The 27,557-nt window shown below is 44.8% G+C and overlaps 1 protein-coding gene across 1 annotated transcript in view; it reads left to right on the forward strand.

Moving 5' to 3' along the window:
• HACE1 (HECT domain and ankyrin repeat containing E3 ubiquitin protein ligase 1) overlaps positions 1-27,557 on the forward strand; it is a gene marked incomplete in the record, with an annotated part of 1,502,717 nt that overhangs the window by 639,886 nt on the left and 835,274 nt on the right. The window contains 2 exon segments of the mRNA XM_044065909.1: positions 14,815-14,916; positions 15,005-15,111. Of these exon segments, the coding sequence (XP_043921844.1) occupies positions 14,815-14,916; positions 15,005-15,111 (209 nt within the window).

The following is a 27,557-nucleotide window of genomic DNA, read 5'->3' on the forward strand; positions in this document are numbered from 1 at the left end:
TGACACCAAAGATGGAAACAATACTAATTTCATGAACTTTAATCATACTTCGACTTAGGAATTGGGTCCATTCCCGTCATGGTACTGGAAACCCAAAAGACTTGGAGAAATTAAAAAGGGTGAAGCATAGCACTGACATCTTTTATGTTTAAGCTTAATTTTTTTTTTTTGGCTTAGGAAGTTTACAAATGCTGGCGGTGCATCAGTAATGCATTCATGGTAGAAGGACCAGTGTCTCTCAGAAGTACAATTGCGCAGGAATTGAAGTGAATGAAAAGCTGATGTCATTAAGAAACAAAACCAAAATAGCTAAATAGTTTAGCTACTGATGTGAAATGACAATATTTACATTTGTATTGATCCACAGGAATTGAATTTGGTGTTTAAAGTAAAACATTACTCATTGCTTATAGTTGTAGGAGAGGTCTTAACAATGCAGAATGCTTAGATTGTCTTTCGGGAGGGCCATTTTAACAGCAAATCATTATGATTAGGTTTTATCCCATAGGTGCATCTGTATTTACTAGGCATGAGGTCCTAGAGACCAGCCTAGCCATTTTCTCAGTTCTTCAGAACATCATTTGGTTAAGTAACTCACTCAGACACATAATAGGCAAATGGAGGCTCAGGGAATCAAAAACTGGACTACATTCAAGCAGCTCATAACCTTAATCCTCAGTGCCAACTACCAGACAAAGCAGGGCATATGCTTAATTTCTTCCCAGTCATACTTTCAAATACCAGTCCACTATTCCCTATGAAGAATTAACAGTTGTGCATTGCTGGCATTCCATTCAACCTTGGTAGGTGCACAAGGCACTCGTATAAAATCAGCATTGCTAGGTACCATTTATGTTTTTCGTGTTCCACTTCAGTGTCCTGGGTCTTTTCAGCTGCATAGTTGCTCAGGCTCTTTTATCATTATTATTTTTATTCGGAGATCTTCAGTCAAAACTATAGAATAAACACTGAACTATAAATCTGATGTTAATCTTCGTGCATTCCTTACTGATGGGTTATCAGTTCCATCCTCGGTACCGAGCCGGCCTTATACCAAGTTCGCATCAGCCAAAACTCTCGAGCCAAGGTTCTACCCACAGTGCTCTGCTCCCTGTTACCTCAGATCTCATTTGCCGCATTGCTGTACAGCCGTGTCAAGCCTTCTCTCTCAGCTAAGTGTTCAGTTGTTTGAAATTTTTCTATTAGTGCTTAGAAAGTTTTCAGTTCTGCACTATATCTTCCTACACTATCGTAACTTTTGAGACTCTCTTAATGTCGTAGTTTCTCCCTTGATATTGCAATGCCTGATAAGAAAAGTAGTGTTGGTTTCAAGCAATGTACAGAATGCGGATGTAAGCTATTGCTTTCTGATGGCCATGATGTGTGTGTTTATTTTCTTAATGTTTCCCACCTTTCAGTGGACCCTCCGTGTGGGAATTGTAGAAATTTCTTGACTAGGACTCTGAATGAAAGGATGAATAAACTTATACTAAAAGGCCTTCTTAAAACTCATTTCTGCAAGGCTATCTCTGGGGCGGAGGGCTCATCCCCTCCTCCTAAACCCTGCAAGAGACGTTCTTCTTCCTCTTCGAGGTCGCTCACTTAGTCTCCCTTTGGAGATCACAAGGAGTCAACTCACAAAAAGGTGAACATTTCGGGCCCGGCATTGCCGTCTGTGGTCCTTTCGGCACCAGCCTCGGCACTGCCTCAGTTTATTCTCACTCCAGCTATGTCTTCATCACCACCGGCACAGGAGTTCCCGGTGCAGACACTTACGGCTCCGACAGTTTTGTCACAGTCTTTTTCTGCACCGCTGACGTCAGTGCAGACCATCTCGGCACCGTCTCTACAGGTACAGTCTCCTTCGGCACCTTTGGTGCAGACTCCTTCGGCTCCATACTTGCCGATGTAGTCAGCTTCCGGGATACTGCCCTCTACGGTGCAGCCGCCTTTGGCACCAACCTTCAGCACCATATTCATCGGTGCAGACATTTGCCACACTGCTTCATGGTGCAGACACCCTCGACGCCTATGGTGCCACCTTTGTCGGCACAGACACCCTTGGTTCCGGGCTGTGCATCACACGAACTCTCAAAAACTAAGTACTCTCCCTCCTTAGATCCTTTTGTGGGAAGTCAGTACAGCCCCTTTTTAGACGGGCCAGAATCCCCATCAGGCCTCTCTATGAGGTTGACCAGGAGCCTCTCAGAACAGGATGTGTTGTGGCTTGCTGATCAGTTGCTTGTGGCCAGGGGACTCTCTCACCCATCTAAAGCTGTGCTCCCTCTTGCAGGTGACCATATTTCTCCACAGACTCCTCCTTTGACTTCCAGGGAAGCACCGAAGCCCCTTCCTCCTACAGCAGCTTCCCTTCCTTCGACACCAACAGTGGACCTCACTTTGGAGCTGGAGTCGTCCTTGTGGCCCTTGATGCACTGGGCACCCGGCCCTTCTCAGGCTAGCGGCTGTGCCGTGGGGGCAGGTGTTCTTGGTTCAGTGCCATTTTTTTCTATGGCACCTTCTAGGAATCCTCCTCCCCTCACGCTCCACAGTCCTCTTGATTCTCTTGGTCTGGGGGTCGGCTCGTCGGAGCCGAGTGTGACCCTGGTTCCAAGGTTGTTGTGTTCTGTTCTGGGCTCCCATCCCTCTTCAGGCGGTTTGGCCTTCCAGGCCATGGAGAGGGCACTTGCCTCTGCTGGCAAAGCTTCCCTGTCTGAGTCTTTGCCCCCCTCTGTGCCGCAACTGTCGCAAGGCACACCTACCTGACCCCGGGCACAAGGGCCTCAAGTTTCTCCAGCTCAGGAGATCCCCTCCTCACAATCTTCCCCAGAGCTCCCCACTGAGGAAGTCCCTTGTAAGGCTTTGGCACATGGACTCCAGTGAGTAGTCTTTAACCGAAGGTATGTACTTTGATGATGGGAAGGGTCCACACGGTCACCCTCTGATGAGGTGTCCTTTGGTGACATCTTCGAGATCCTAAGACAGAGGGGTGACTGGAAGTCCTCCAACCCTTCCTCAGAGGAATCCGTATTCCTGCAGGCCTTTTGTGCCCAGCTCCCTACCCTCCTGGGTTACCCCATTGGCCGATGAACTTGTCCAGCGTGCATGGAAGGCCCATGACACTTTGGAAGCTATACCTCGGAGGCGTGACAAAATTTTATCTCCCCCTGCTGAACATCCTCATTGGTCCAAAGGTCTTCCAGTAGATGCCATGGTGGTGGTGGCTGCAACCAACAAAGACACTGCAGAAGAGAGCCAGACTGTCCATCCGCCCAACAGGGAGTCGCAGGCGATAGACAGACTTGGAAAGCATGCATTTGCTTCATCAACCGTCGCTGTAAGGTCCTTGACCTACTTGGCACACTTTACGAGGCTCCAGAGAGACCTTATCAACCAACTCTCTGAAACCTTGGCAGGAGCTGTTTCTGATGAGGTGCGTGACAACGTAGCTTCTCAGATAGCGACCCTGGAATCGATATCCAATTCTTCCATGCTCCTCATTTCACATGCAATGGAAGGAGCGGCTAGAGCAGCAGGCACAGGCATAGTCACGAGATGTCATGCCTGGATGCGCCTTTGTGACTTTGCGGACTCCTTTAAAGCTTCTTTTATGAATGCCCCCATCAAGGCCACTTCATTGTTTGGCCCAAAGGTTAAGGATACGCTGGCAAGGTGTGAACAAGATGGTAAGACCCTGTCTGCAGTTGGTGTCCGACACTCCACCCCTCAATGATTCTTCTCCAGAAATCAGAGGAGTGGGAAGATGTGGCACCGAAAATCACAGGGCTCTTTCTGTGATGCACATGCCGAGTTCTCCCCTAAGGGCAGAGGAGAAAACTCTAATGGAAGACTCCCCTTTTGGGGCAGGGGAGCTCCGCGAAACTGGGGTTTCAGAGATTCTTTCTCTGGGCAACCCTACCAGCACTCCTGAAGCGTTGCCCGACTGCTCACCTCTGGAAGTGGTTGGGGGTCGTTTTTCCTTGTACCTCACTGCCTGGTGAACCATAACCACCTATTCTTGGGTACAACAGATAATATCCAGAGGCTACTGCATTCCCTTCCATCTCTGTCCCACTTCACCCAGAAATTTACCTGAAGTCCCACCCAGGCAAAGGGAAGCAGCAGCAGACGAAATACGAAAGCTGGTACAAAAAAGAGTCATCCAAACAGTCCCCCCAGACCAGATAGGATCCGATTTTTACTCAAGATTCTTTTTAGTGCCAAAAAAGACAGGGGACTGGTGGATTTCAGCACACTAAACAAATTTTTAAAAACAGAGAAATTCCGAATGGTCACGGTTCAGTTTGTCCTTCCTCTTTTGGAAGAAGACTATTGGATGTGCTCTATAGGTCTTCAAGATGTGTTTTACCATATAAAAGTGGACAAGTGCTCAAGAAGATACCTCCGCTTCCGCATAGGAGCCAGTTAGTACCAATTTCGAGCACTGCCCTTTGGTCTCTCTGCAGCCCCCAGAGTGTTCAGCAAATGCATGGCAGTGGTTATCGCTCACCTGCGACTTCAAGGATTCCAGCCCTTTCCATACCTAGACGACTGGCTCCTTACCACCCCCACCAAGCATCTACTGGAGGAAGCCCTGGATTACACTCTTCTCAAGCTCAGTGCCTGGGAATCACTATAAACTGGGAGAAGTCCAACACAACCCTGGCACAATCTTTAGAATTCATCGGAGTTCTGTTGGACACGAGGAATTGAACAGCATCTCTTCCGGATCACAAACTTCAAAGAATAAAACAACAGGTTCAACCGCTAATCTGTCACCACAAATCTTCTTCTCGGTCCATACTCCAACTCTTGGGGTTGATGGCAACCTCGATCACCATTCTTCCTCTGGCCGGGTTCCACATGAGACTTTTTCAGTGGCTACTTCTCACTCAGTGGTACCCTCTACAACATCCTTTGTCTTTTTAGATAAGTGTAACTCAGAGATGCAAGCAAGATTTGCTCTGGTGGATGTCTCAAAATCCCCAACAATGGTCTCCGCCCCTTCAGCACCCATCAGCCAAAAACCACAGTGACCATGGATGCCTTCCTGATGGGGTGGGGGTGGGGGTGGGGGGGGGCTATGTCAGGGAAACTCAGTCCAAGGCACCTGGTCGGAGACAGAGGCTCATTTGCATATCAGTGTCCTGGAATTGAGGGTGGTGCTATTACCATTACAAGCATTTCACTCGATCCTTCCGTCAGGGACTATTGCAATCCAATCAGACAACATGTCAGTAGTATGGTACATCAACAAGCAAGGGGGCACCAGATCTTACCCGTTATGCTGAGAGGCCTTGAGAATATGGCAATGGGCGATAGCTTCCAACCACTTTCTAATTGCAACGCACATTCCCGGGAGCTCCAACATGATAGCGGACAAATTGAGCGGGTGCATTCTACAACCTCACAAGTGGTCCCTCAATCCTGTGATAGCGGCAACAATTTTCAACCACTGGGGCCAGCCTTGCTGTGATCTATTCACCTCCCCAATCAACTACAAGTGCAGCCAACTACTTTGCTCTGATTCCTCCTCAGTGACGGTCACCGAGAGACGCTCTAGTCCACGCTTGGCCCTCTGGTCTGCTTTATGCTTACCCTCCTCTACCCCTCATTCCCCAATTTTTGAAGAAAGCACGACAGTTGAAGAGCAAAGTAATCCTCATTGCTCCATATTGGCCTCAACAAGTTTGATTCCCCTTCCTCTGGCCTCACCTGCTAGATCAACCATGGATTCTCAATCCAACTTCGACGCTGATCTCCCATCTGCAGGGTCTGACCCACCCCAGTCTAACAAACCTGAAGCTGACAGCTTGGTTTCTCCACTTCCAGTAATTGCCATGCAGGATAACATCTCCTCCCCGGTGCGCAATATTCTTATTGCATCTCACCAGGCTAATCTGTCTCAACAAATGGAAAAGATTTACCTTATGGGCAGCGAACAAACAATTGGATCCCTTGTCAGCCCCAGTTTCGGTGGTATTAGATTTATCAGATCTCTTTCAGTCTGGGGTATCAACCTCTACTGCTCGTGTTTTTTAGTTGCCATTTCTAATTTTCACATTGGCTTCCAGGACTCTTCACTCGTGTCACACAGACTCTGTACGACTTTCTTGAAGGGAGTTTTTCACCTAAAACCTCCCTTTAGAGAACCAGTACAACCTTGGGACTTGGCTTTGGTTCTGCAAGCCCTAACAGCACCCCCCTTTGAACCTGCTTCTTCATGTGATGTAAAGTACCTTTCTTGGAATACCTTGTTTCTGGTTGCTAACACATCTGCCAGATGTCTGTCAGAACTTCAAGCCTTGTACATCAAACGTCCCTACCTTATTTTCCATAAGGATAGAGTCTCACTGAGAACTAATTCCTCCTTCTTACTGAAAGTGGTGTCAGAGCAGTCTATCAACCAGTCTATTGACCTCCCAGTATTTTTTCCGAATCATTCTAACAAGGGAGAGTAGTGCCTGCACTCCCTAGATGTTCACAGGCAAATCCGTTTTATTTGGACAGAACAAAATCTACCTGTAAATCAGACCAATTATTTCTGGCCTTTTTGGACCAAGACTAGGTTGTCCTGTTTCAAAAGTTACATTAGCATCATGGTTGAGAAATTGTATTACCTTTATCTACAACATGAACAACATCACCTTGCCTCACAAAGTAAAAGTCTACTCTACAAGGTTAATGGCAGTTTCAGCAGCTTTCTGTGCTAGGGCTTCCCTCAATGACATTTGCTCAGCTGCGACTTGGGACGACCCCCATACCTTTATTCTTCATTACGAATTGGATTTGGCCTCCAGAGGAAGAGCTTCTTTTGGTTCCATGGTGCTCAGGAATGTCCTTCCATGAGGGCCGCCCAGGGATATAGGTAGCTGGGGACTCTGTCCCATCAGTAAGGAATGAACGAAGATTAACAACATCAGATAAAGAAGTTATGTCTTACCTTAATGTTTCATCTGTGTTGTTGATCTGCCCAAAGCAGAAGCAGTTCGCAAGTGCCTGTCGGCCGTCTCCTGAAATTTTCGTTTTCGAGTTTCAGAACCGAAGTCTTCAACTAAGCTGAATACCCTGTTGGGGAAACTTTTTCTTGCTCTACACCGATGTCAGTAAAAGTTAATAATTGTATTTCTTGTGGAAAGCAAATACCTCTTAAAGATTTTCATTCATAATGCATTATTTGCTTAGGCCCTGACCACGACGTACCTCGCTGTCTGTTTTGTTCCTTATTTAAACAATGAACTATTCATCGTCTGTTTATTTACACTTCTAAATATTTCGGTACTCGGTTCAATTATTCAAATATGGCTTCGGTAAGCCACCTGACTACTGACATTCCGAAAAATTCGATCCATGCCTAGAAAAACGACTCCCAGACCGCATGGTCAGGCCTCTGTGCCTAAAAAACAAATGATAAGAATGGCTGAAGACCTTATTACTCTAATCAGGTGAAGCCTTCCTTCCTCCTCTAAGAGACCTAGGACTGGATTTCCTTATGATTCTTCAGATCAGGACTCTGAAATTTCTGTTTCCTCTGATGACCAGGATTTACCCTTACCTACCTATGAGGATTCTGATGCAGAGGACTCTATTCCCTCTGCGTTCCCTCCAGAGGATTTCTCTTTTGGTGAAACCTTGCATACTCTTAGGGAGTATTTTCGCTGGGAAAGCCAGGATTACTCTGACTCTAAAAAGAAGCTTAGGGATTTCTTACTCCTGCCCCAACACAGGCCTTTAGCTATCCCCCCTGTACTGTGCATTGTTAATGATGCCTTCTCAGAATCTTGCTTTTCCCCTGACTCTCTACCTCCTGCTCCCAGAAAACCTGATAGATATTACAGGGTTCCTGGCTCTCACAAATTCCTCGTTAAAAATCCTACTGCGGATCCTGAGACCATTTCATAGGGACCCAAGGGCGTCAAGGCTACTACTGCCAAAAATCCTACCCTCTCTGATAGAGATTCTAGGGCGCTGGATAGATGGGATAAGAAGGTATACACTTCTGCAACCTTGGCCATTAGGGCCTTAAACTGCCAGTTTCATATGTTAAAGTATCAGCAGCATATTATTGGATTGCCCAAACAGAAAATGATGTTGATTCCTGACTGTGCTGAAATTAAAGATTTACAGGATTTAATACATTCTGCTGAACAAGTTGGGAAACATACTTTGCAATGTTGTTTTGATTCATTAGAGGCATCTTGCAAGGCTGCTGTCACTGGGTCTGTACTTAGAAGGCATGCTTGGCTTAAGGAGCAATCTTTGCCAGATCATGTTAAAGCTAAATTGCTGGATGCTCCCTTAAACCAAGACTGCCTGTTTGGCAACAAAGCAGAAGAAGTACTTAAAAAGATGGAGGAAAAAGCTAAATCAATGCAAACTGTTAAAGATTTCCTACAAGTACAGCCTCCAACATTTAGTAAGCATTGGCCGTCTATAAATTGGTCCTTTCCTGCCTCTTCCAGGCTTTCTCAGTCCAAACCCAGATCTAGCAGAACACCCAGGCTTCAGTCCCAAGGTACTCACAAGACTAAGCAGTGACGGGGTTCCCAATTCCAAAGCAGGGAGTGGTAAGACCCCCCCCTATGGTAAACTGTCTCAGTGACTTAACTTTAAATCTTCCAAGCCCTGCACAACTGACTGTTCCTTTAAGTGGAAAGATAGCCCTGCAGACAAAAAATTGGGAACTCATTACCCAGGACAAATGTTTCCCAAGAATACAGATTCCACTTCCACTCCTTACCAACCCCAAATGGTTGGCCAGATCTACCCCCAAATCAGTGGGCAGAGGCTCAAAAACAAATTCTCTTAAGCATCTGGACTATTCAGCATGTTCCAGAAGAGGAAAGGGGACAAGGTTTATACTCGAGACTTTTTCTGGTGCCCAGAAAAGACAACTCCTGGCGTCCTATCCTGGACATCTCTATCCTAAACACATTTTTGGTGATCCCAAAATTCAGTATGCTAACTCTTCACCAGCTGCTTCCTATGTTAGACAAGGATGCCTGGTTGGCAACACCGAATTTAAAGGAAGCCTTACCTGCACATCCTAATAAGGGAATCCTGCAGAAGATAACTACACTTCCAAAGCAGGCTACATGCACTGTCAGTTCTCTGCACTGCCCTTTGGCTTATATACTGCGCCCAGGGTATTCACAAAGTGCCTAGTTCCAGCCATTGCATTATATATCCATACCTGGATGATTGTCTAATTCAGGCAGAAAGCCAGGACATACTATTGAATCATCTGGCGTTTGTACAGAAATTGCTAACTTCTCTGGAGTACACCATAAACGAAAAGAAATCACATCTGGTAGTTTGTCAACAAATTGTATTCCTGAGAGCAAGCTTGAACACAACTTCCCAGATGGCTTTCCTTATGCCAGAAAAACAAGTGCATTTGACAGCCTACTTCAAACTACTGGCTACAAAGAACCCAGCTGTCTGCAAGGAAAATACTGCAAGCCCTGGGGTTCATGGCCTCCTGCATTCTCCTAATTCCATATGCAAGACTGCATATGAGGAAACTACAATGGTATCTAAAAAGGCTATGGTGTCAACATTCTCAGGATCTAGAGGCAATGATTCCTATCATACCTTGTCTACAGATAGAGTTCCTTTGGTGGGCAGAGGCATGCCACCAAAACAAGGGACTGCCATTCACTCTACCCCCTGCCGCCCAAACCCTAACAACAGATGCATCAGACTATGCATGGGGGGGGGGGGCTCACTTGGCAGGGAAGTGCATTTAGGGCAAATGGAACCCAAGTCAAATGCACCTGCATATCAATCAAAAAGAAATGTTAGCTGTACAGAATGCTCTGACAGCCATCAAGGACCTCATTCTTCCAGGGCAATTAATGGGTAAAGACAGACAACACCACTGTTATGTGGTACATAAACAAACAGGGGGGAACCCACTCATACCCTCTCTGCAGACTAGCCATGGCTCTGTGGAACACAGCCTTGAGCTACCAAGTGCACCTACAGGCTCAGTTCCTGCCAGGAAAGCTAAATACACTGGCAGACGATCTAAGCAGAAATCTCATGAACCCACATGAGTGGAAACTGGAACCAAAGATATTCAACATGCTGAGAAACAAATGGGGGAGCCCAGATATAGACCTGTTTGCCTCCCTCCAGAACTACCAATTGGAAAAATTCTACACAAGGACTCCCCACAAACAAGCTTGGAAAGTGGATGCCCTGTCCTTCACCTGGAAAAAACAGTTTATGCCTCTCCTCTCCAAGGTACTGCTAAAGATCAGACAGGACAAACCAAGGACGATGCTGATTGCACCAGACTGGCCATGCCAACACTGGTACCCCCTTTTGCACAGTGTCACTGCTGACTCAGAACCCTGCCCTGCTGTCCCAGCAGGAAGGCCAGATTCTGCACCCACAGCTTCAAACCCTGAACCTGGCAGCCTGGCTAATTACCTGATCTCTCTGTTACCATCCCTCAGTAAGCAAGTGTTGGATGTCATTCTGGAGGCAAGGAGGCCTAGTGCTGGAAAGTCCTATGCTGAAAAATGGAAAAGATTCTGTTCCTGGAACCAAACTCAGGGGATGGGCACAGCAGCACCCAGTTTAGCTCAGATTATTCAATACTTAACTGAGATGCTTCACAAGGGCCTTTCCTTTTCCTCCATCAAAATATATGCCTCAGCCATTTCAGCTAATTACAACACAGAACCACCCCTCTTCTCTCATCCACTGCTGAAGCAGTTCCTCAGAGGGGCCAAGACCAACCAGGAGAGCCCCTACTCCAGTCTGGGACCTTAACTTTGTATTGGAAAAACTCACTCTACCTCCTTTTGAGCCAGCTGCAAATGCAGAGTTGAAATTCCTTTCTTGGAAAACAGCCTTCCTTTTAGCCATCACTTCAGCAAGAGGGGTGTCTGAATTACAGGCCGTCATGGCAGTGGAGCCTTTCATCATTTTTCATGCGGACAGGGTTTCCCTCAGGACCAATCCCTCCTTCATGCTAAAGGTGGTATCCAGTGTGGCCCTTAATCAGTCCATTCATTTGCCAACCTTCCTTTCTAATCCACAGAACAAAGGGGAATGAATACTGCACTCCTTAGATGTGCACAAGCAACTTAGATTTTATTTGTTCAGGACTAAACCTCTCAGGAAATCTGAACACCTGCTGGTTGCATTTGCTGCAGGGGCAGAGGGGAAGGCCATTTCAAAGCAAACCATTTCTAAATGGATAGGGCATTGCATTCATTTCTGCTATAAGCACCATGGAAAACCTACCCCACAGGGGATAAGATCACATTCAACCAGGGCTGCATCTATCTCTACAGCCTTTCTCAGAGGTGTCCCTACCAGGGACATCCTAGAAGCTGCTACCTGGAGTTCTGTACATACCTTCACCAAGCATTACCATTTGCCAATTTTCTCTAAATCCAGAGATGGCTTTGCCACTGCAGTCTTGCATGGCCTTATAGCTGGTCCTAGTGCTGTCTAATTTCCTCCTCCCATCCTTAGCTTTGGGAATCTACCCAGATGTGATGACTGCAACAGTGAAACACGAAGAACATAGTACAGTTGTGTACACTTACCATAAATGTAGATGTTCGAGTGTATTCACTGTTGCAGTCCTAGTTACCCTCCCTCCAGCCCCCTGACGTCTGTTGTCTATATTTCTGTTCTTGCTTACTATGCTTAAAGCTTTTTGGTGTATTTGCTTTTTTGTTGGAGGTGTAACCTTTTATATATAATTGCTTCCCTTTATTGGGGGCACCTGACATCTGGGGCAAGAAAAACTGATGTAATGGCGTCGGCTGCATGCTTTATACCCCTGACTACCTGACGTCATGGAACATGAGAGAACAACCAACGCAGGACCCAAGACTTTGATAATCAGGCCGACTGAGGGCTACTGCAAGCAGATAACCCAAATGTGATTACTACAACAGTGAATACACTCGAACATCTACATTTATGGTAAGTGTACACAACTGTACTTTTCTAAAGTAGCAGAGTTCTCCTCTATGACCCTAGTTGTACCAGAAGCTCGTAGTTTGCCACCTGCTTTGTTACTCATGTTTGTCTCTTCTAATGCAGTGCCAGTTCTGTAGGGTTCAGCCGGTTTGGGAGCTAACATTTTACTGATACTTTTTTAGCCTAGGCCCACCATTTTGACATCTAATTTATCTTCTGAGACTCTTCAGACCTTCTTTGACAGTATATACGTACTTTGCTGTAATATTCAAGAAAACATAGTAAAATAACAGGGAATCTAACTCCTTTGGTGAACTCAGGTATATGAATTACAGTATTAAAACCTAACTCTTTCCAAGTATCTTTGAAAGTTAAGATTGTTTCTGGGTTTTCCTTAAATGGACCTGCTTAGCTACCTATATTTTATACCAAGACCGAGAACTAAAGGGAAATATTCAGTGCACTCTCTACACAGGCAGCCCAAGTGTTATGCTAGTAGGACTGAAGATTACAGATAAATTGATCCTTTGCATGTTCGTAATGGCAAGTAAACTGAGCAGACCAGTATCCAGAAAGCTGTCTTCTAAGTAGTTGGCCATCTGTATCATATACTGCTGTCACCTTTGGAAAGATCCTTGCTGGGTAGGTCAGAAGAACACTTCACTAAGATGGCTACAGTCACATCAGCCTTCTTCAGGAACATATCCATTTGAGAGTGTTTGTGAAGCTGTCACTTGAACAACTGTAGTAACCTTCCCCAATCATTACAGATTGGATGTTTGCTCACTAAGCATGGTTGGCTTTTTATGATACTTCACAGTACGTTGTAGCTTACCTTTCTGGCTCAGGTTCAGGGAGCTTCACACTGTGTTCATTCATTTACGTCATGAGTGCATCACAGCAGTGTTTCTTTTGAAAAGCTTGGTAAAGGTGAGTTTGGATATTCACCTTTGCTAAGGTGTTCAAATAGTGTAGCCATTGCTGTAGTAGGAGTGCCTGCCTTTCTACCCCCCTCATTTTCAGTGCTGTCTTATGCTTCTGGTTTCACACACACTCTTGCTGGAGGTGTTTACTCTCTGTGTATTTTATAGGCATAGGATCATAGGCGTTTACTAGGCTATCGACCCAGAAGTCATTTCAAGCCTAGCCTTATCATCCAACTTTACTGAATACCCAGGATTGTATTTAGTAGTGACTTCCCATGTCTAACAGGGTTGTGTGTGCCGTCCCCACTAAGAATTTATGGTGCCCCGTCTGCTTATTCAGTGTCATAGAAGTGCTGTGTTTCACATGAATTGGTAGCCTATTCCAAAAACATGGCAGCCACTTGGAGACAAAGCTGTCCCTCCAGCATGTCCTATTCAAGTTGCAGGCCATATTTAGATGTGTGAAATGGGTAGCTCTAGTCCTGTGTGATTTACGGATGTGCAGCAAATTCATTAAGTTTGGGTCTGAGATCGCAATGTAAGCCAAGCATAAGTCTCCCCTGAGAAGGCTATATGATGCAGAGTATAGTGACAGGGATATTAGTCGGTCTGTGTAAGGCACGTGCTGGAGTCCCTTGATCTTCTTTGTTAGAAACATTTAGTTTTTGGGGGTTCTTGTATTATTTATGGTGGAGGCTATTGGGTGTGTTGGACATGTGTTGATTGGGGGAAGAAGTATACAAAGTACTCCTTTAGTCACCACCTCTTCTCTTTGACTTGTATGGATGGAGTTTTTAGTCCTTAGCTTCCAACCCCAGGTTTAAGGGTAGACTATGAAGTCTTAGGTCTTAAAAACATGAACAGAAAATGTCATGAATTGTGCTGTCCTTTTAGGCTGGACTTTCTGCTGTCCCTGATTGGAAGATTACTGTGAACCCTACCTGGAGAGTTTTATCTGACATTCAGAGCTGACCAGGAGCCTGATATTCACTTGCAAATTAATTCCATTCATGTTATGAACACTGCAACAGTGACACTATTATTTGAACATCTATGTTTGTGGGGAGTATCCCCTTACAAGTGTCTTGTGTATTAGAGGACCCTTCTTGATGGGTCTGCAGTACCGTCCACCTACAGATTGAGTGGTTTTGTATTAGCTGCTTCTGCTTTTGGAGTTCCCCTGTATGTTGAGATAATATTATTTTTATGTTTTTGATAATGTTATGTGTGTTTATTTCTAGAGCTACAGGAAGGTGCTTTATGTGTGGTAATGGTAGCAAACTAGTGGGATCAGGTAATGGTAACTCATGTCATATTGGGGTGTGTGGTTGTGGGTATGCAGATGTCCCTGAGTGTGTATTATACAAAAAGTGCTAAATTCTGATTGATGAAGAAATACAAAGCCAGTGACTCATCATGTATGCAATTAAGATCCACTTGCTAGCTTACTACTTTTTTTTTGGGTCAGGAATGCCTTGCTGCAGTCACCCGCAGGTGGGCATTCCCTCCAGCCAGCCATCCTTGGCTGTTAGTTTCATGTAAGTTGGGCTGATATATATCACTTTTAGCAATGGGGTGAATAATTTTCAGGAAGGTGTTTGCTAGGGGTAGAGTGTAGAAAAATGGGTAGAAGATACTAGTTTAAGTATTATGTAAAGGACAGTTCTCATGGGATCACGTCTGTCCTCTAGAGAAGGAAGTTCATAAAAAGATGCCAGATGCTGATTGTTGAAAAGGATGACTCCAACTATTTGACCTTTTATGGAGAGTCTTCTCTTAGATCACTATGTGGGGTTAGGAACATGTTTGTCTTGCCTAAGAAATGTATTAGGTTCTTACATAACTACGTTTGTTTTCCATTGTGTAAAATGTGTCAGCTCTGCTGTATGTGTTTATCTCAAATTAATACATTTCTTTGTTTCAAATCATCTCTCATTAGGGTGGGTATGGAGAGACATGTGATATTTTAATACAGCATCAACCCAGGTTGTTCCAGACCCTTATTCAAATGACACAGAATGAGGAACTTAAGGAGAATATGGTAAGTTGTGTAGTTAAGCAGTTGCCTTCCATTTTACTATTTTTAAATTAAGAAGCTAGTAGTGTGTTTTTTTTCCTTTCTCCATTAGCTGCGGCAGGTACTGGAACATCTTTCTCAAGTGAGTGAGGCTCAGTATCTGAAAATCCTAACCAGCCTTGCTGAGTCAGCCACAACAAATGGACACAAATTGCTGAGGTAAAATACAGTGCAGTTTAATGGTATTCCTGTGTACACTGGATCATATATTGTCAAATTCTGTGGTACTGAGCACTAGATTAAAGAAATGTTTTTTTAAAGTTAACCATTTCCCGTTGGACTGTTATTATGGAACTTACTTTTTTTGATTATGCTTTTTTTATCTGATTTTTAATTTTGCTGGAATATACAATTGTACAAGAATTCTGGTAAGTTTACACAAGTCATTCAGCTTGACTGGCTGAAAAATGCACATTGTTAAGGTATAAAATATAAATCACCCATTGGGAGGAAGCACCTCACTGTGAACAAATTGTAAATCCTTCCAACTTTTTTGAATAGTTTGCACTTGAAGCCAGACCTTAGTAGACTTTTTTTGAAAGTTTTGAAAAAAAATAACTGCTTCCATTTCATTGTCACACTTTGGAAGTGTCAAAACATGGCCCATAATAATGGGAGAAAGTGTGTGTCCAGAAGAATATTTACTTCTGTTTTATTGACTACTGAAAAGCCTTTGACTGCGTGGGCCATTACAAACTTTGGCAAATTCTTAGAGAAATGGGGATACCTTGTCACCTTACTTGCCTTCTGAGAAATCTGTAATCAGAACAAGAAGCAACAGTCACAGCTGAATATGAAATAACATTGGTTCAAGATTGGGAGAGTAGGTCAAACAAGGCTGCATACTGTCACCCTATTTATTCAGTGTATATGCTCAATATATCCTCAACATACTGGGCTAAATAAATCCGATGCCGGAATAAAAATCTGAGAGAGAAATATTAACAGCCTCATATATGCAGATTTCAGTGTATGGCTGAAAGTGATGAACAGCTCATGAATGTAAAAACATAAAGTGCAAAGGCTCATTTGCTGCTCAGTGTCAGAACAGTAAAATTTGGTTGTCTAGCTCAATCAGATGTCCTTCCATTATCACTGTTGCAGTATTCCTTACTAAAGGTATTCCCTGCCAAGGGTAGCCCAATGTCCAGCCAGTGTTGCAATGCCTTAGGTTTTTATAGATGTCGTACGTCACATGTATGCTGTCCGCTCTAGGCGTAAGGCATAAAAGTGACGTACAGATGTACATACATCAGAACTTCCTTGGCGTCTGTCTGAATGCCATCATTGAATGTCAGCCTGAACTTTCCTGTTGTGCTGGTTACCAAGCTGTGTTTCAGATAAGTGCCCTGATGGGGTTTCTTCTTTTCTTTCTTTTTCAGTGTTGTGGGCTGGCATGTCATCCAGAAAGGGAAAATGTCAGTGTGGGAGGCAGATTCACCATAAGGATCATCATGAACAGTGTCTTTTTTGTTTTTGTGTTTCTCATAACCATATGCAGTGTTCTATCTGCCAGGCGTTTGTCTCTAAGACCCTAAATAGTTGTCTCTCTTCCTTGTCCATTTGCCTCAAGAACCAGCATCTTAAATTGCGGTGCAGGGTGTGATGGCAGAATCCTCCCATCCCAAAGTTCAGCTGCCTGTCAAGAAAAAGTCCAAAAGAATCAGGTCTGAGTTGGCTGTCGTCCTCCCTTCCCTGGACATCTCTCTCAAGGCTGGTGAAGGCCCAGAGTATCACCTGGTTATTATGTTGAATTCCTCTGCTGTGACCATATCAGAGGGTATTGTGGATCCAACTTATCGCATATCTTCAGAAGCTCAGCAGACGTCGGTTCCTGATGTTGAGGGGGAACCTTGGCTGATCATTTCAGATGGTCTGAGGGGGATTCCGCACATACTTTTTTGGGAAGGGATTCCTACTATGTTAATTGAATGTAGGCACAGTGTGAACCTCCTAGGGTGATTAGGGCAGACATCCCTCTAAAGAAGAAACAAAATACTAAACGTATTTCTCCTGCTGCTAAAGATCCTCCGTGTGATTGGCAGGATTTTACCCTAGGGTTGTTTAATGCATTAATGGCATTAAAGCCTCCTCAAGGAGTTTCTGTACCTGTTCCCCCTGTTCCTCTACTCCACTCAAGAGGCCTTGAGAGCAGGACTCCTCTGTTGAGGACTTGGATACTCGGGAAGAGTATCTGGCATATTCCTCTCTGATCCCTTCTGTTTTGGATTATGGCTCTGAAGAGGATGACTGTATTAACCTAGACTCTCCTTTTGAGAAACTGTCTTTTTACTTTGAGTAAAAGATTGTTTGAACTTCAGGCTCTTATGGCTTTCCTCCTTTTTTGTTTTTTCATAGGGACGGTGTCTCTCTGTACTAATTCTTCTTTTATGCCCTAAGTGGTTAATGAGTTTTCTCTTAATTAGTTTATTAATTTACCCTTCGTTTTCCTTCTCTGCAGTCTGCTAGTGAGAAGGCCCTTCACACTTTGGATTTGCATTAGCAGCTCAGGTATTATTTGGATAAGACTAAAGCCATTTGCAAGTGTGAGCAGTTTTTTGTTTCTGGTTTGGCTGTTTCTAAGCAATTGACTTCTTTATGGATCTCTAGGACCATTTATTTTTGTTACTCCATTAATGGGAAAAGGCTTTCAACTTTTGTGAAGGCTCATTCTACCAGGGCTGTGGCTTCCTCTGCTGCTTTTTTCAAAGGAGTGGGTACCAGTTCCATCTTTGATATTGCCACTTGAACCTCTTTCATTACTTTTACTAAGCATTGCAGATTGGATGTTGTTTCCAGGTCAAGGACTGGCTTTGCATGGGTTCCTTGAGGGCTCTTCTGGGCCTTCCTCTTCCCAAGTGTCCTCTCAATCTTTTGTACTCTCTCTTTAGTAAGAAATGCTGCAACAGTGATATGGAAGAACATAGTACAGTTGTACAAAATCTTATAACAGTAGATGTCCTTCTGTTCAATGTGTTCACTCCCTCCCACCTTCCCTTTCTGCCCTTTTTTTTTTCCTTATCTCCTTCTGGATGCAAGTGTTCCTCCTACTTCCAAGGACCGTTGTTCCTACTTGGGCTATTCATTTCTGAGGTATGTATGTCTGTATGTCACATTTAATGCACTATGCCTGGAACAGGGAGCATACATGTGATGTATGACATCTGACAGATTTTATTTTCCATGGTTCAAACATCTGTGGGAGATGGTGATTACAGCCATAAAGTCAAGACCCTTGTGGTTTTGGAAGAAAAACTGTGGCAGATCTGCGTAAAATTTTAATGAATATTACATTGTCAACAAAGGTCTGTATAATCAAAATTATAGATCTGAAGTTGTTTTCATTTGCTTTTCAACCCAAGGGACTTGTATCCACCATGGATCCGACTCGGCTGCTTACTCCAGCATCAGATCCAAACTCCAAGCTCTTACCCTACCCATAATGCCCTCCCTCCTCCCCTCAAATCTTGTTTACCGCTTGTTAGAACAGCAGCGTGGTACCTTAGCTCTAAGCTCCTTTTACAGTAAGTGATTAATTTCCTGTTTTATTTTCTTCAGTCTTCTGTCGCCTTTATCTTATCTTCACCCTTTCAACCTTACCCTATCCCTGTGTGCTCAGGCATTGGTTACAAAAAAAAAAAAAAAAAACCTACTCTTTCTCTCTTTATCCCCCTTCCTTATGTGGGTGAGTGAGTGTGTGTGGTTTGTTTTTTCCTGTTTGCCATGGCTGATAGCCCCCAAGCCGGGCTACAAGGAAATGCACAGTGTGTGGCTTAAGCTCCCCCATCTGATGGCCATACTCTGTGCGTGATCTATTTGGGTGTACCTCACCTGGACACCTCCTGCTTGATCTGTGTGGGCTTCAACCTCCATACTTTGATCAACATAAGGAACAAACTGAGTCTTAAGGGCCTCCATCATCCATCCTTGGAGGCCTCTACTTCTTCCTCCACCCCAGCTTCTGGGACTCAACCTCCCGCTAAGAAGTCTGGGGATGGGGAGAAGGCCCAAGCCAGAGAGAGCGGGATCTCCCTAGGAAGCAGCCCCCAGGCCGCTCTTCCTCGGTCAAACCCCCGGCCAAGTCTCGCCCTGATCCGAGCCAAAGCTCTTCTTGACTCTGGTCGCCTTGTTTTTCACCAGAGCCGGACACCTCCCTGTCTCAGTCCCCTCTTTCTGACTCCACTCAGCACCACTTCAGGCCCAGGTCGGTGGCTTCTTCCATCTTGTCCTCTTGGAGCCTGTCTGAAGCTGAGGTAGACAGGATGATGCAGAAGTTTATTCGGGCCCAGATTCAGTTGGGAGTCTTGCCTGCAGTCCATTTTTCTCCCTATTACTCCTTCGCCGATCTGACCTCCGGTTTTGTAGTCATCAGGTCCAAGGTTTCCTGGTGTCTAGGGGTTGATGCCAATGGATCTTGGTACCTCAATGCCAACCATTGCCCTGAGTGGTTTGGCTTCAACGTTTTTGGAGCTGATGGACTTTCTGAGCCGTAGCCTCAGCATCGGGTCCAAGGAGATGTCATCGATTTTGAGGCTTTTGGGGTCATCCCTTCCTCTAGGAGCCTCTGAGCTGGGAGACTCGGCTCCAGCTCCCCCTCTCGACACAGGGGGCAATGGATCTGGCCTCTGTTTCCCCACAGGAATGCCCCGAGGCTTCTGAGTCTTCCCCAAAATTCTCCCCCCTCGGAGCCCCCTCGGAAGCATATGTGCAAGAGGAGGCTCTTGGACTCCCTTCCAGAGTTCCTCAAGAATGATAACGACTTGGAGGAAGGGAAGGGTTCCACTCGATCACCCCCAGAGGATGTCTCCTTTGGGGACATTATGGAGATTTTTCAGCAACACTGTGGGTGGCCCACCCAGAAGCCCAGCCCGGATGTGTCTGTGTTCCTGGAGGCATTTGGCACAGGACCCTCTACCTCCAGGGTTTATTTATTTATTTACTGGGAAATTCCGACTGGACGCAGGTCCTTTTTCAGCGGATGCCCGGGGAGAAAAGCTCCACAGCATGTACATGATAAATAGAGATACAAAATTGCAGCAGTAGTAAACAACATTACAGGTTGTTAGCTTTAATATAATAACAAGATATTGATTATCAACAGTATATACAGTAAATGTTGCAAGTTAAGATAGTTTCTTGTGGGAAGGTAAGGGTGAGGGTGTTAGTCTGGATTACAACAAGGACAAAGCCAGTGCAAATTTAAGTAGAATTTGAGTGCAGTCCTGAAAAGGCTGCTGGAAGGTGAAGTAGTTATAGAGGGTGGAAGATTGTTCCAAAGTTTAGATATGGTACATGAAAATGTGGCTTCTCCTGCTGAGTTTTTGGGTTTGATAACAGTGAGTTGATTTTTGTTGCATGATCTTAGGGGCCTAGTGGGGTGATAGGGTTGGAGAAGGGTTTGAAGGGAAGGGATGTTAAGGAGGTGGTTAATAGGTTTTGTGAGCCAGGGTGAGTTGATTAAATTGAAGGAGTTGTGGGAGTTCTAGCCAGTTTAGTTCTTTAAGGGCGCTACAGTGATGGCTGCGTTAGGAGGTTCCAGTGGCAAATTTAGCAATTTTGTTGTAACAAGCATACAGCTTGTGTAGGTCTGTCTGTTTAAGGTTGGTAAGTAGGGAGGATGCATAGAGTAGGGTGGAGATTAACTGGGAATTGACTATGGAGATTCTAGCCGCCTTGTTTAGGAATTGGCGGCTTTGATATAATGCACCAAGTTTCTTGTGAACTTTTTTTATTGTGAGAGATATGTGGGTGTCAAATCTAAGTTTGTTGTCTATTTCCACACCGAGTAATTTTGTGTGTTCTGATGGAGAGATGATGGTATTGTCTTTGGCAAGAATGTTGAAGTGGGGGTTGTTTTGGGTGGCTTTGGAAGTTTGGAGCAGAAGAAGTTTTGTCTTACTTGGGTTGAGTAGGAGCTGAGCATTGGATAGCCAGCTTTCTACAGAAGAGAATGATTCCTGTGTGATTTGTTGTAGTTTTGTTAGAGTGGGGGCAAAGCAGATGAGAGTAGAGTCATCTGTGTACTGTATAAGAGATGCTTGTGTGGCGGCAGTATGTAGGTTATTAGTGAAAAGTGAGAATAGCAGAGGGCCAAGGATATAGACCCCATGGGGAACTCCGAGAGTAACTGGGAGGCGAGGTGATATGTTATTGTCCCAATTTACCAATTGCTGGCGTCCGTTTAGATAGCTGTGTAACCAGTTGCAGGTTTCCCCTCTTCTGGATCCTCTATTGGACCTGATTTTTTCTAGGGCATGGAAGGAACCGGATATGGTTGAGCCTATCCCCAGGTGCCCGGATAAGGGACTCTTTGCTCCTTCAGACAGACAACACTGGTCCAAGGGGTCCCTGGTCGATGCCATGGTGGTTGTGGCGGCCACCAAAAAAGATCTCATACAGGAGAGCTCTTTGTTTCATCCTCCAGACAGCGAGTCGCGGGTGATGGATTGTCTTGGAAAGTGGACTTGTGCGTCAGTCACCTTTGCCTTACATGTGCTGAATTATTTGACACATGTAATCAAACTGCAGAAAGACCTGGCTAAAGATGTCACGGAGTCTGCCCCAGCATCCATGTTGGCAGAGGAGAAGGTTTTTTATTCCTGCATGGCTACCCTTACCTCCATCTCCAATATGTCCATGAGGCTGCTATCACATGCTACCGAGGGTGTCTCTAGGGCTGTGGGAGCAGGCATGGCCATTAGGCATCATACCTGACTCTGGCTTTGTGCCTTTTTGGAGTCCTTCAAGGCGTCTTTCAAGAATGCCCCCTATGATGGTTACATCTTGTTTGGGAAAATGGTTTGTGATACCTTAGTCTAGAGCGCGAAGCATGGGAAGACTTTGTCTGCCGTTGGGATACTCTTCCCGACCACACAATGATCCTTCTCAAGGAATCAGCGTGGAGTATGGAAGGTGTGGTTCCGGAAGTCTCAAGGTTCTTTCCAAGATGCTTAGGATTTGTCTTCCCCCTAGAGGCAGAGGGGGATACAATAGATGCTGCCCTCATGGCAGAAGTGGTCCAAAGAACCAAGGATGTTCTTTGTTTTTCACTGTTGCAGTCATTACATTTGGGTAATCTGCTGGCAGGTTGCCCTCAGTTGGCCTGATTAACAAAGTCTTGGGTCCTGCGTCGGTTGCTGTCCCTTCTTCCATGACGTCAGGTCGTCAGGGGTATAAAACATGCAGCCGACACCATTACATCAGTGTTTCTTGCCGTGCGGTGCCCAAAGCAGAAGCAGTTCGCAAGTGCCGGTCGGCTGACTCCTGAAATTTTCGTTTTCGAGTTTCAGAACTGAAGTCTTCAACTTAAAGCTAAGTACCCTGTTGGGCAAACTTTTTCTTGCTCCTTACCGATGTCAGTAAAAGTTAATAATTGCATTACTTGTGGAAAGCAAATACCTCATAAAGATTTTCATTTGTATTGTATTCCTTGCCTAGGCCCTGACCACAACGTACCTTGCTGTCAGTTTTGTGCTTTATTTAATCAACGCACTATTCGTCGTCGGTACATTTTTGCCTCTAAATATTTCGGTTGTCGGTTTAATTATCCAGAAATGACGTCAGTTATCCATCCGACTACCGGGATTCCGAAAAAACACAAAGACAGAGACAGGCCGTCGAGGTCCAAAACTGCCAACGACGCTTCTCCTAAGCCACTTGCCAGTTCGCCGGTACTCAGGCGCTTTCGCAGCCCCTGATACCCGCTACTTCTGACTCGCAGGCCTCTATTGAGACCCATTCAGAGTCCGGTATGCCGCGAGATACTTCAGCTATGGAACCCATGGATGTCTCTACCTTGGATGGGTCCGGAGCCGCTGTGCAGACACTGGCTTCTGAGGGTGTATTCAGGCCTACAGACCTGCATATTAAACCAACTCCACCTTCTATACTAAGGCCTAAATCTCGATCTATGTTTAAAAAAACGATGCCCAGGCCACATGTTCAGGCCCCTATGCCTAAAAAACAAATGATCAAAATGGCTGAAGATCTTATTACTCTAATCAGGGGTAGTCAACCCCCCTTTCTAAGAGGCGTAGGGCTGAGCTTGACTATGAATCGTCTGATCAGGACTCTGTTTCTTCTGATTCTTCTAATGACCTGGATTTGTCCATACCTACTTATGAGAATTCTGATGCAGAGGATTCTATTTCCTCTGCTTCCCCCCTGAGGACTTTTCTTTTGGGAAAACTTTTACATACCTTAAGGGAGCATTTCCACTGGTAAAGTTACGAATTTTCTGAATCAAAAAAGAGGTTTAGGGATTTCCCCCTTTTACCTCAGCATAGACCTTTGGCAATACCTCCTGTACTAGACATTGTTGATGATGTGTTTTTGGAATCCATTATGGCCCCTGATTCCTTGCCTCCGGCTCCTAGTAAACCTGACAGATACTACAGGGTTCCTGAGTCCCACAAGTTTCTTTTCAAAAATCCAGTTGCGGATCCAGAAACCATTTCTCTGGGGCCCAAGGGCATTAAGGCTTCTACTGCTAAAAATCCTACCCCTTCTGATAGAGACTCCAGGGCGCTGGATAGATGGGGTTAAAAGGTTTATACTTCTGCAACCTTGGCAATCAGGGCTTTAAACTGCCAATTTCATATGTTAAAATATCAACAGCATATTTTTGGACTGCTTAAACAGAAAATTATGTTGATCTCTGACTGTGTGGAAAATAAAGATTTACAGGATTTATTGCATTCTGCTGAACAAGTTGGAAAACATACTTTGCAATGTGGTTTTGATTCTTTAGAGGCCTCTTGCAGGGCTGCTGTTACTGGGTCTGTGCTTAGAAGGCATGCTTGGCTTAAGGAGCAATCTCTGCTAGAACATGTTAAAGCAAAATTGTTGGATGCTCCTTTAAATCAGGACCGCGTGTTTGGCAATAAGGCTGAAGAAGTTCTATAAAAGATGGACGATACAGCTAAATCTATGCAAACTGTAAAAGATTTCTTGCAAGTGCAGCCTCCTAGATTTAGTAGGCACTGGTCTACTAAGAATTGGTCCTTTCCAGCTCCTTCCAGATCCTCTCAAGCCAAACCCAGGCACGCCAAAAGCACCAGGTTTCAGTCCCAGGGAACTCTCAGAACTAAGCAGTGGGGGGGGGCCTCCACTTCCAAATCAGGAAATAAGAAGATACCCCCCTATGGTAAACAGTCTCAATGGCTTTCCTTTAAATTTACCAAGCACTTACCTTTTAGCCGCCCCTTTGGGGGGAAAGATTGCTCTTCATGCAAAAAACTGGGATCTCATAACCCAGGACAAATGGGTTTTAAATGTAGTGTCCCAAGGATACAGATTTCATTTCCACACATTGCCAACACCAAACGGGTGGCCAGACCTGCCCCCAAATCAGTGGGCAGAGGCCCAAAAATAAGTGCTTTCCCTCTTAAACATGGGGGCTATTCAACTGGTATCAGAAGAAGTAAAGGGACAAGGTTTCTATTCCAGGCTTTTCCTGGTACCCAGAAAAGACAAGTCATGGTGTCCAATTCTGGACCTATCTACTCTAAACACCTTTCTGGACATTCCAAAATTCAAGATGCTGACTCTTCACCAATTACTTCCTATGCTAGGCAAAGATGCCTGGTTAGCAACTCTAGATTTAAAAGAAGCTTACCTGCATATCCAAATCAGGGAATCTTGCAGAAGATACCTATGCTCCAAAGCAGGCTACTTGCATTATCAGTTCTCTGCACTGCCCTTTAGCTTGTCTACTGCACCCAGGGTATTCACAAAGTGCCTGCCTCCAGTAATTGCATTTTGCAGGCAAAGAAATATTCAAATATATCCATACCTGAACGATTGTCTAATTCAGGCAGAAAACCAGGCCACACATCTAAATAATCTGGCGTTTGTAAAAAGGGTTCTAACTTGTCTGGGGTACACCATAAACGAAAAGAAATTACAATTGGTACCCTCTCAACAGATTACATTCCTGGGTGCAAGCTTGAATACAACTGCCCAGATGGCTTTCCTCACGCCAGAAAAGCAAATTCATTTGGTAACTTACTTCATACAAATGGCCACAAAAACCCTGCTATCTGCAAGACAAATATTGCAAGCCTTGGGGTTCATGGCCTCCTGCATTCTTCTAATTCCATATGCAAGATTGCATATGAGGAAACTTCAGTGGTACTTAAAAAGTCTATGGAGTCAACATTGTCACAGCCTGGAAACAATGATTCCTATCATACCTTGCCTACGCCTGGAGTTCCTATGGTGGGCAGAGGCCTGCCACCAAAACAGGGGACTACCATTCACACTACCCCCTTCCTCCCAAACCCTAACTACATATGCATCAGGCTATGCATGGGGGGACTCACCTGGCAGGGAAGTGCATTCAGGGCAAATGGAACCCAAATCAAATGCACCTACGTATCAATCAAAAAGAAATGTTAGCTGTACAGAATGCTCTGATAGCCTTCAAGGACTACATTCTTCAGGACAACTAATGCTAAGGATGGACGACACCACGGTTATGTGGTACATAAACAAGCAGGGGGTACACATTCCTACTCCCACTGCAGACTAGCCATAGCATTGTGGAACACGGCCTTGAACTACCAAGTGCACCTTCAAGCTCAATGCCTGGCAGGAAAATTGAATACACTGGCAGACTGACTAAGCAGAAATCTCATGGAGCGACACGAGTGGAAACTGGAATCATGGATTTTCAACATGTTGACAAGCAAATTGGGGGGCCCAGATATAGATCTATTTGCCTCCCCCCAGAACTACCAGTTGGACAAATTTTGCACAAGGACTCCCCACAAAAAAGCCTGGAAAGTGGATGCTCTGTTCTTCAGCTGGAAAAAACTATTAGTCTGCACCTTTCCCCCTCTGATTCTGCTCTCCAAAGTCCTGCTAAAAGTCAAACATGTCAAACCAAGAATGATTTTGATTGCTCCAGACTGGCCACACCAACACTGGTACATACTCCTGCGCAGTGTGTCACAAATATCTCCATGGCACCTGCCTCAGACACCTTCCTTGCTGTCTCAGCAGGAGAACCAAATTCTGCACCCTCAGCTCCCAACATTGAACCTTGTAGCTTGGCTAATCATTTAAATTCACCCTTAGCATCCCTCAGCAAACCTGTGATGGACGTCATCTTGGAGGCGAGAAGACCTAGTACTAGAAAATCGTATGCTGACAAATGGAAAAGATTATGTGCCTGGAACCAGTCTTTAGGGATGAGCACCGCAGCACCCAATTTACCTCAGATTTTGCAATTCTTAACTGAGATGCTTCACAAGGTCCTGTCTTTTTCCTCTGTTAAAATCCACACTTCAGCTATTTCAGCTCACTATAACACAGAACCAGCCCTCTTTTCTCATCCCCTGCTCAAGCAGTATCTCAGAGGGGCAAATAACTTGAGACTACCCAGGAGAGCCCAAACCCCTACCTGGGACCTTAACTTTATTTTGGAGAAGCTCACTCTACCTCCTTTCGAGCCAGCTGCTACTGCAGACTTAAAATTTCTTTCTTGGAAAACAGCCTTCCTCTTAGCAGTCACTTCAGATAGAAGGATATCTGAATTACAGGCCCTTATGGCAGTGGAGCCTTTCATCATCTTTCATGTGGACAGGGTATCTCTGAGGACCAATCCATCCTTCATGCCTAAAGTGGTTTCCGGTGTGGCTCTTAATCAGTCCATTCATTTGCCAAACTTCTATCCCAATCCACAGAACAAAGGGGAACGGATTCTGCATTCCTTGGACGTGCACAGACAACTTAGATTCTACTTGGACAGAACTAAATTTAGAAGAAAATCTTTACAATTGCTGGTAGCATTTGCTGCTGGGGCAGAGGGGAAGGCTATTTCAAAACAAACCATTTCTAAGTGGATAAGCCATTGCATTTATTTCTGCTATAAGCACCATGGAAAACTTATCCACAAGGTGATCAGATCTCACTCCACCAGGGCTGCATCTACTTCTGCAGCCTTTCTCAGAGGTGTTCCTACCAGGGATATTCTAGAAGCTGCTACCTGGAGTTCTGTATATACTTTCGCCAAGCATTGTCATTTACCAATTTTCTCTAAATCCAGAGCTGGCTTTGCCACTGCTGTCTTGCAGGGCCTTATAGCTGGTCCTAATGCTGTATAAATTCCTCTTTCCAACCATAGCTTTGGGAATCTACCCAAATATAATGACTGCAACAGTGAAACATGAAGAACATAGTACAGTTGTGTACACTTACCATAAATGTAGATGTTTGAGTGTATTCACTGTTGCAGTCCTGGTTACCCTCCCTCCAGCCCCCTGTTTTTCTCTGACTATACCTCTACTTTCTTTTTCTATGCTTAAAAGCCTTTTTGGTGTATTTGCTTTTGGTTGGAGGTATATTTTTGTGTTTTTAATTTTATTTTGCTCCCCATTTGGGGGGCACCTGACATCTGGGGCAAGAAAAACTGATGTAATAGTGTCGGCTGCATATTTTATACCCCTGATGACCTGACGTCATGGAAGAAGGAACAGCAACCGATGCAGGACCCAAGACTTTGTTAATCAGGCTGACTGAGGGCAACCTGCTAGCAGATTACCCAAATGTAATGACTGCAACAGTGAATACAGTCAAACATCTACATTTATGGTAAGTGTACA

The sequence above is a fragment of the Protopterus annectens genome, chromosome 1.part0 (genome assembly GCF_019279795.1).
Source record: "Protopterus annectens isolate FY-2018-M chromosome 1.part0, PAN1.0, whole genome shotgun sequence".
Lineage (NCBI taxonomy): Eukaryota > Metazoa > Chordata > Ceratodontiformes > Protopteridae > Protopterus > Protopterus annectens.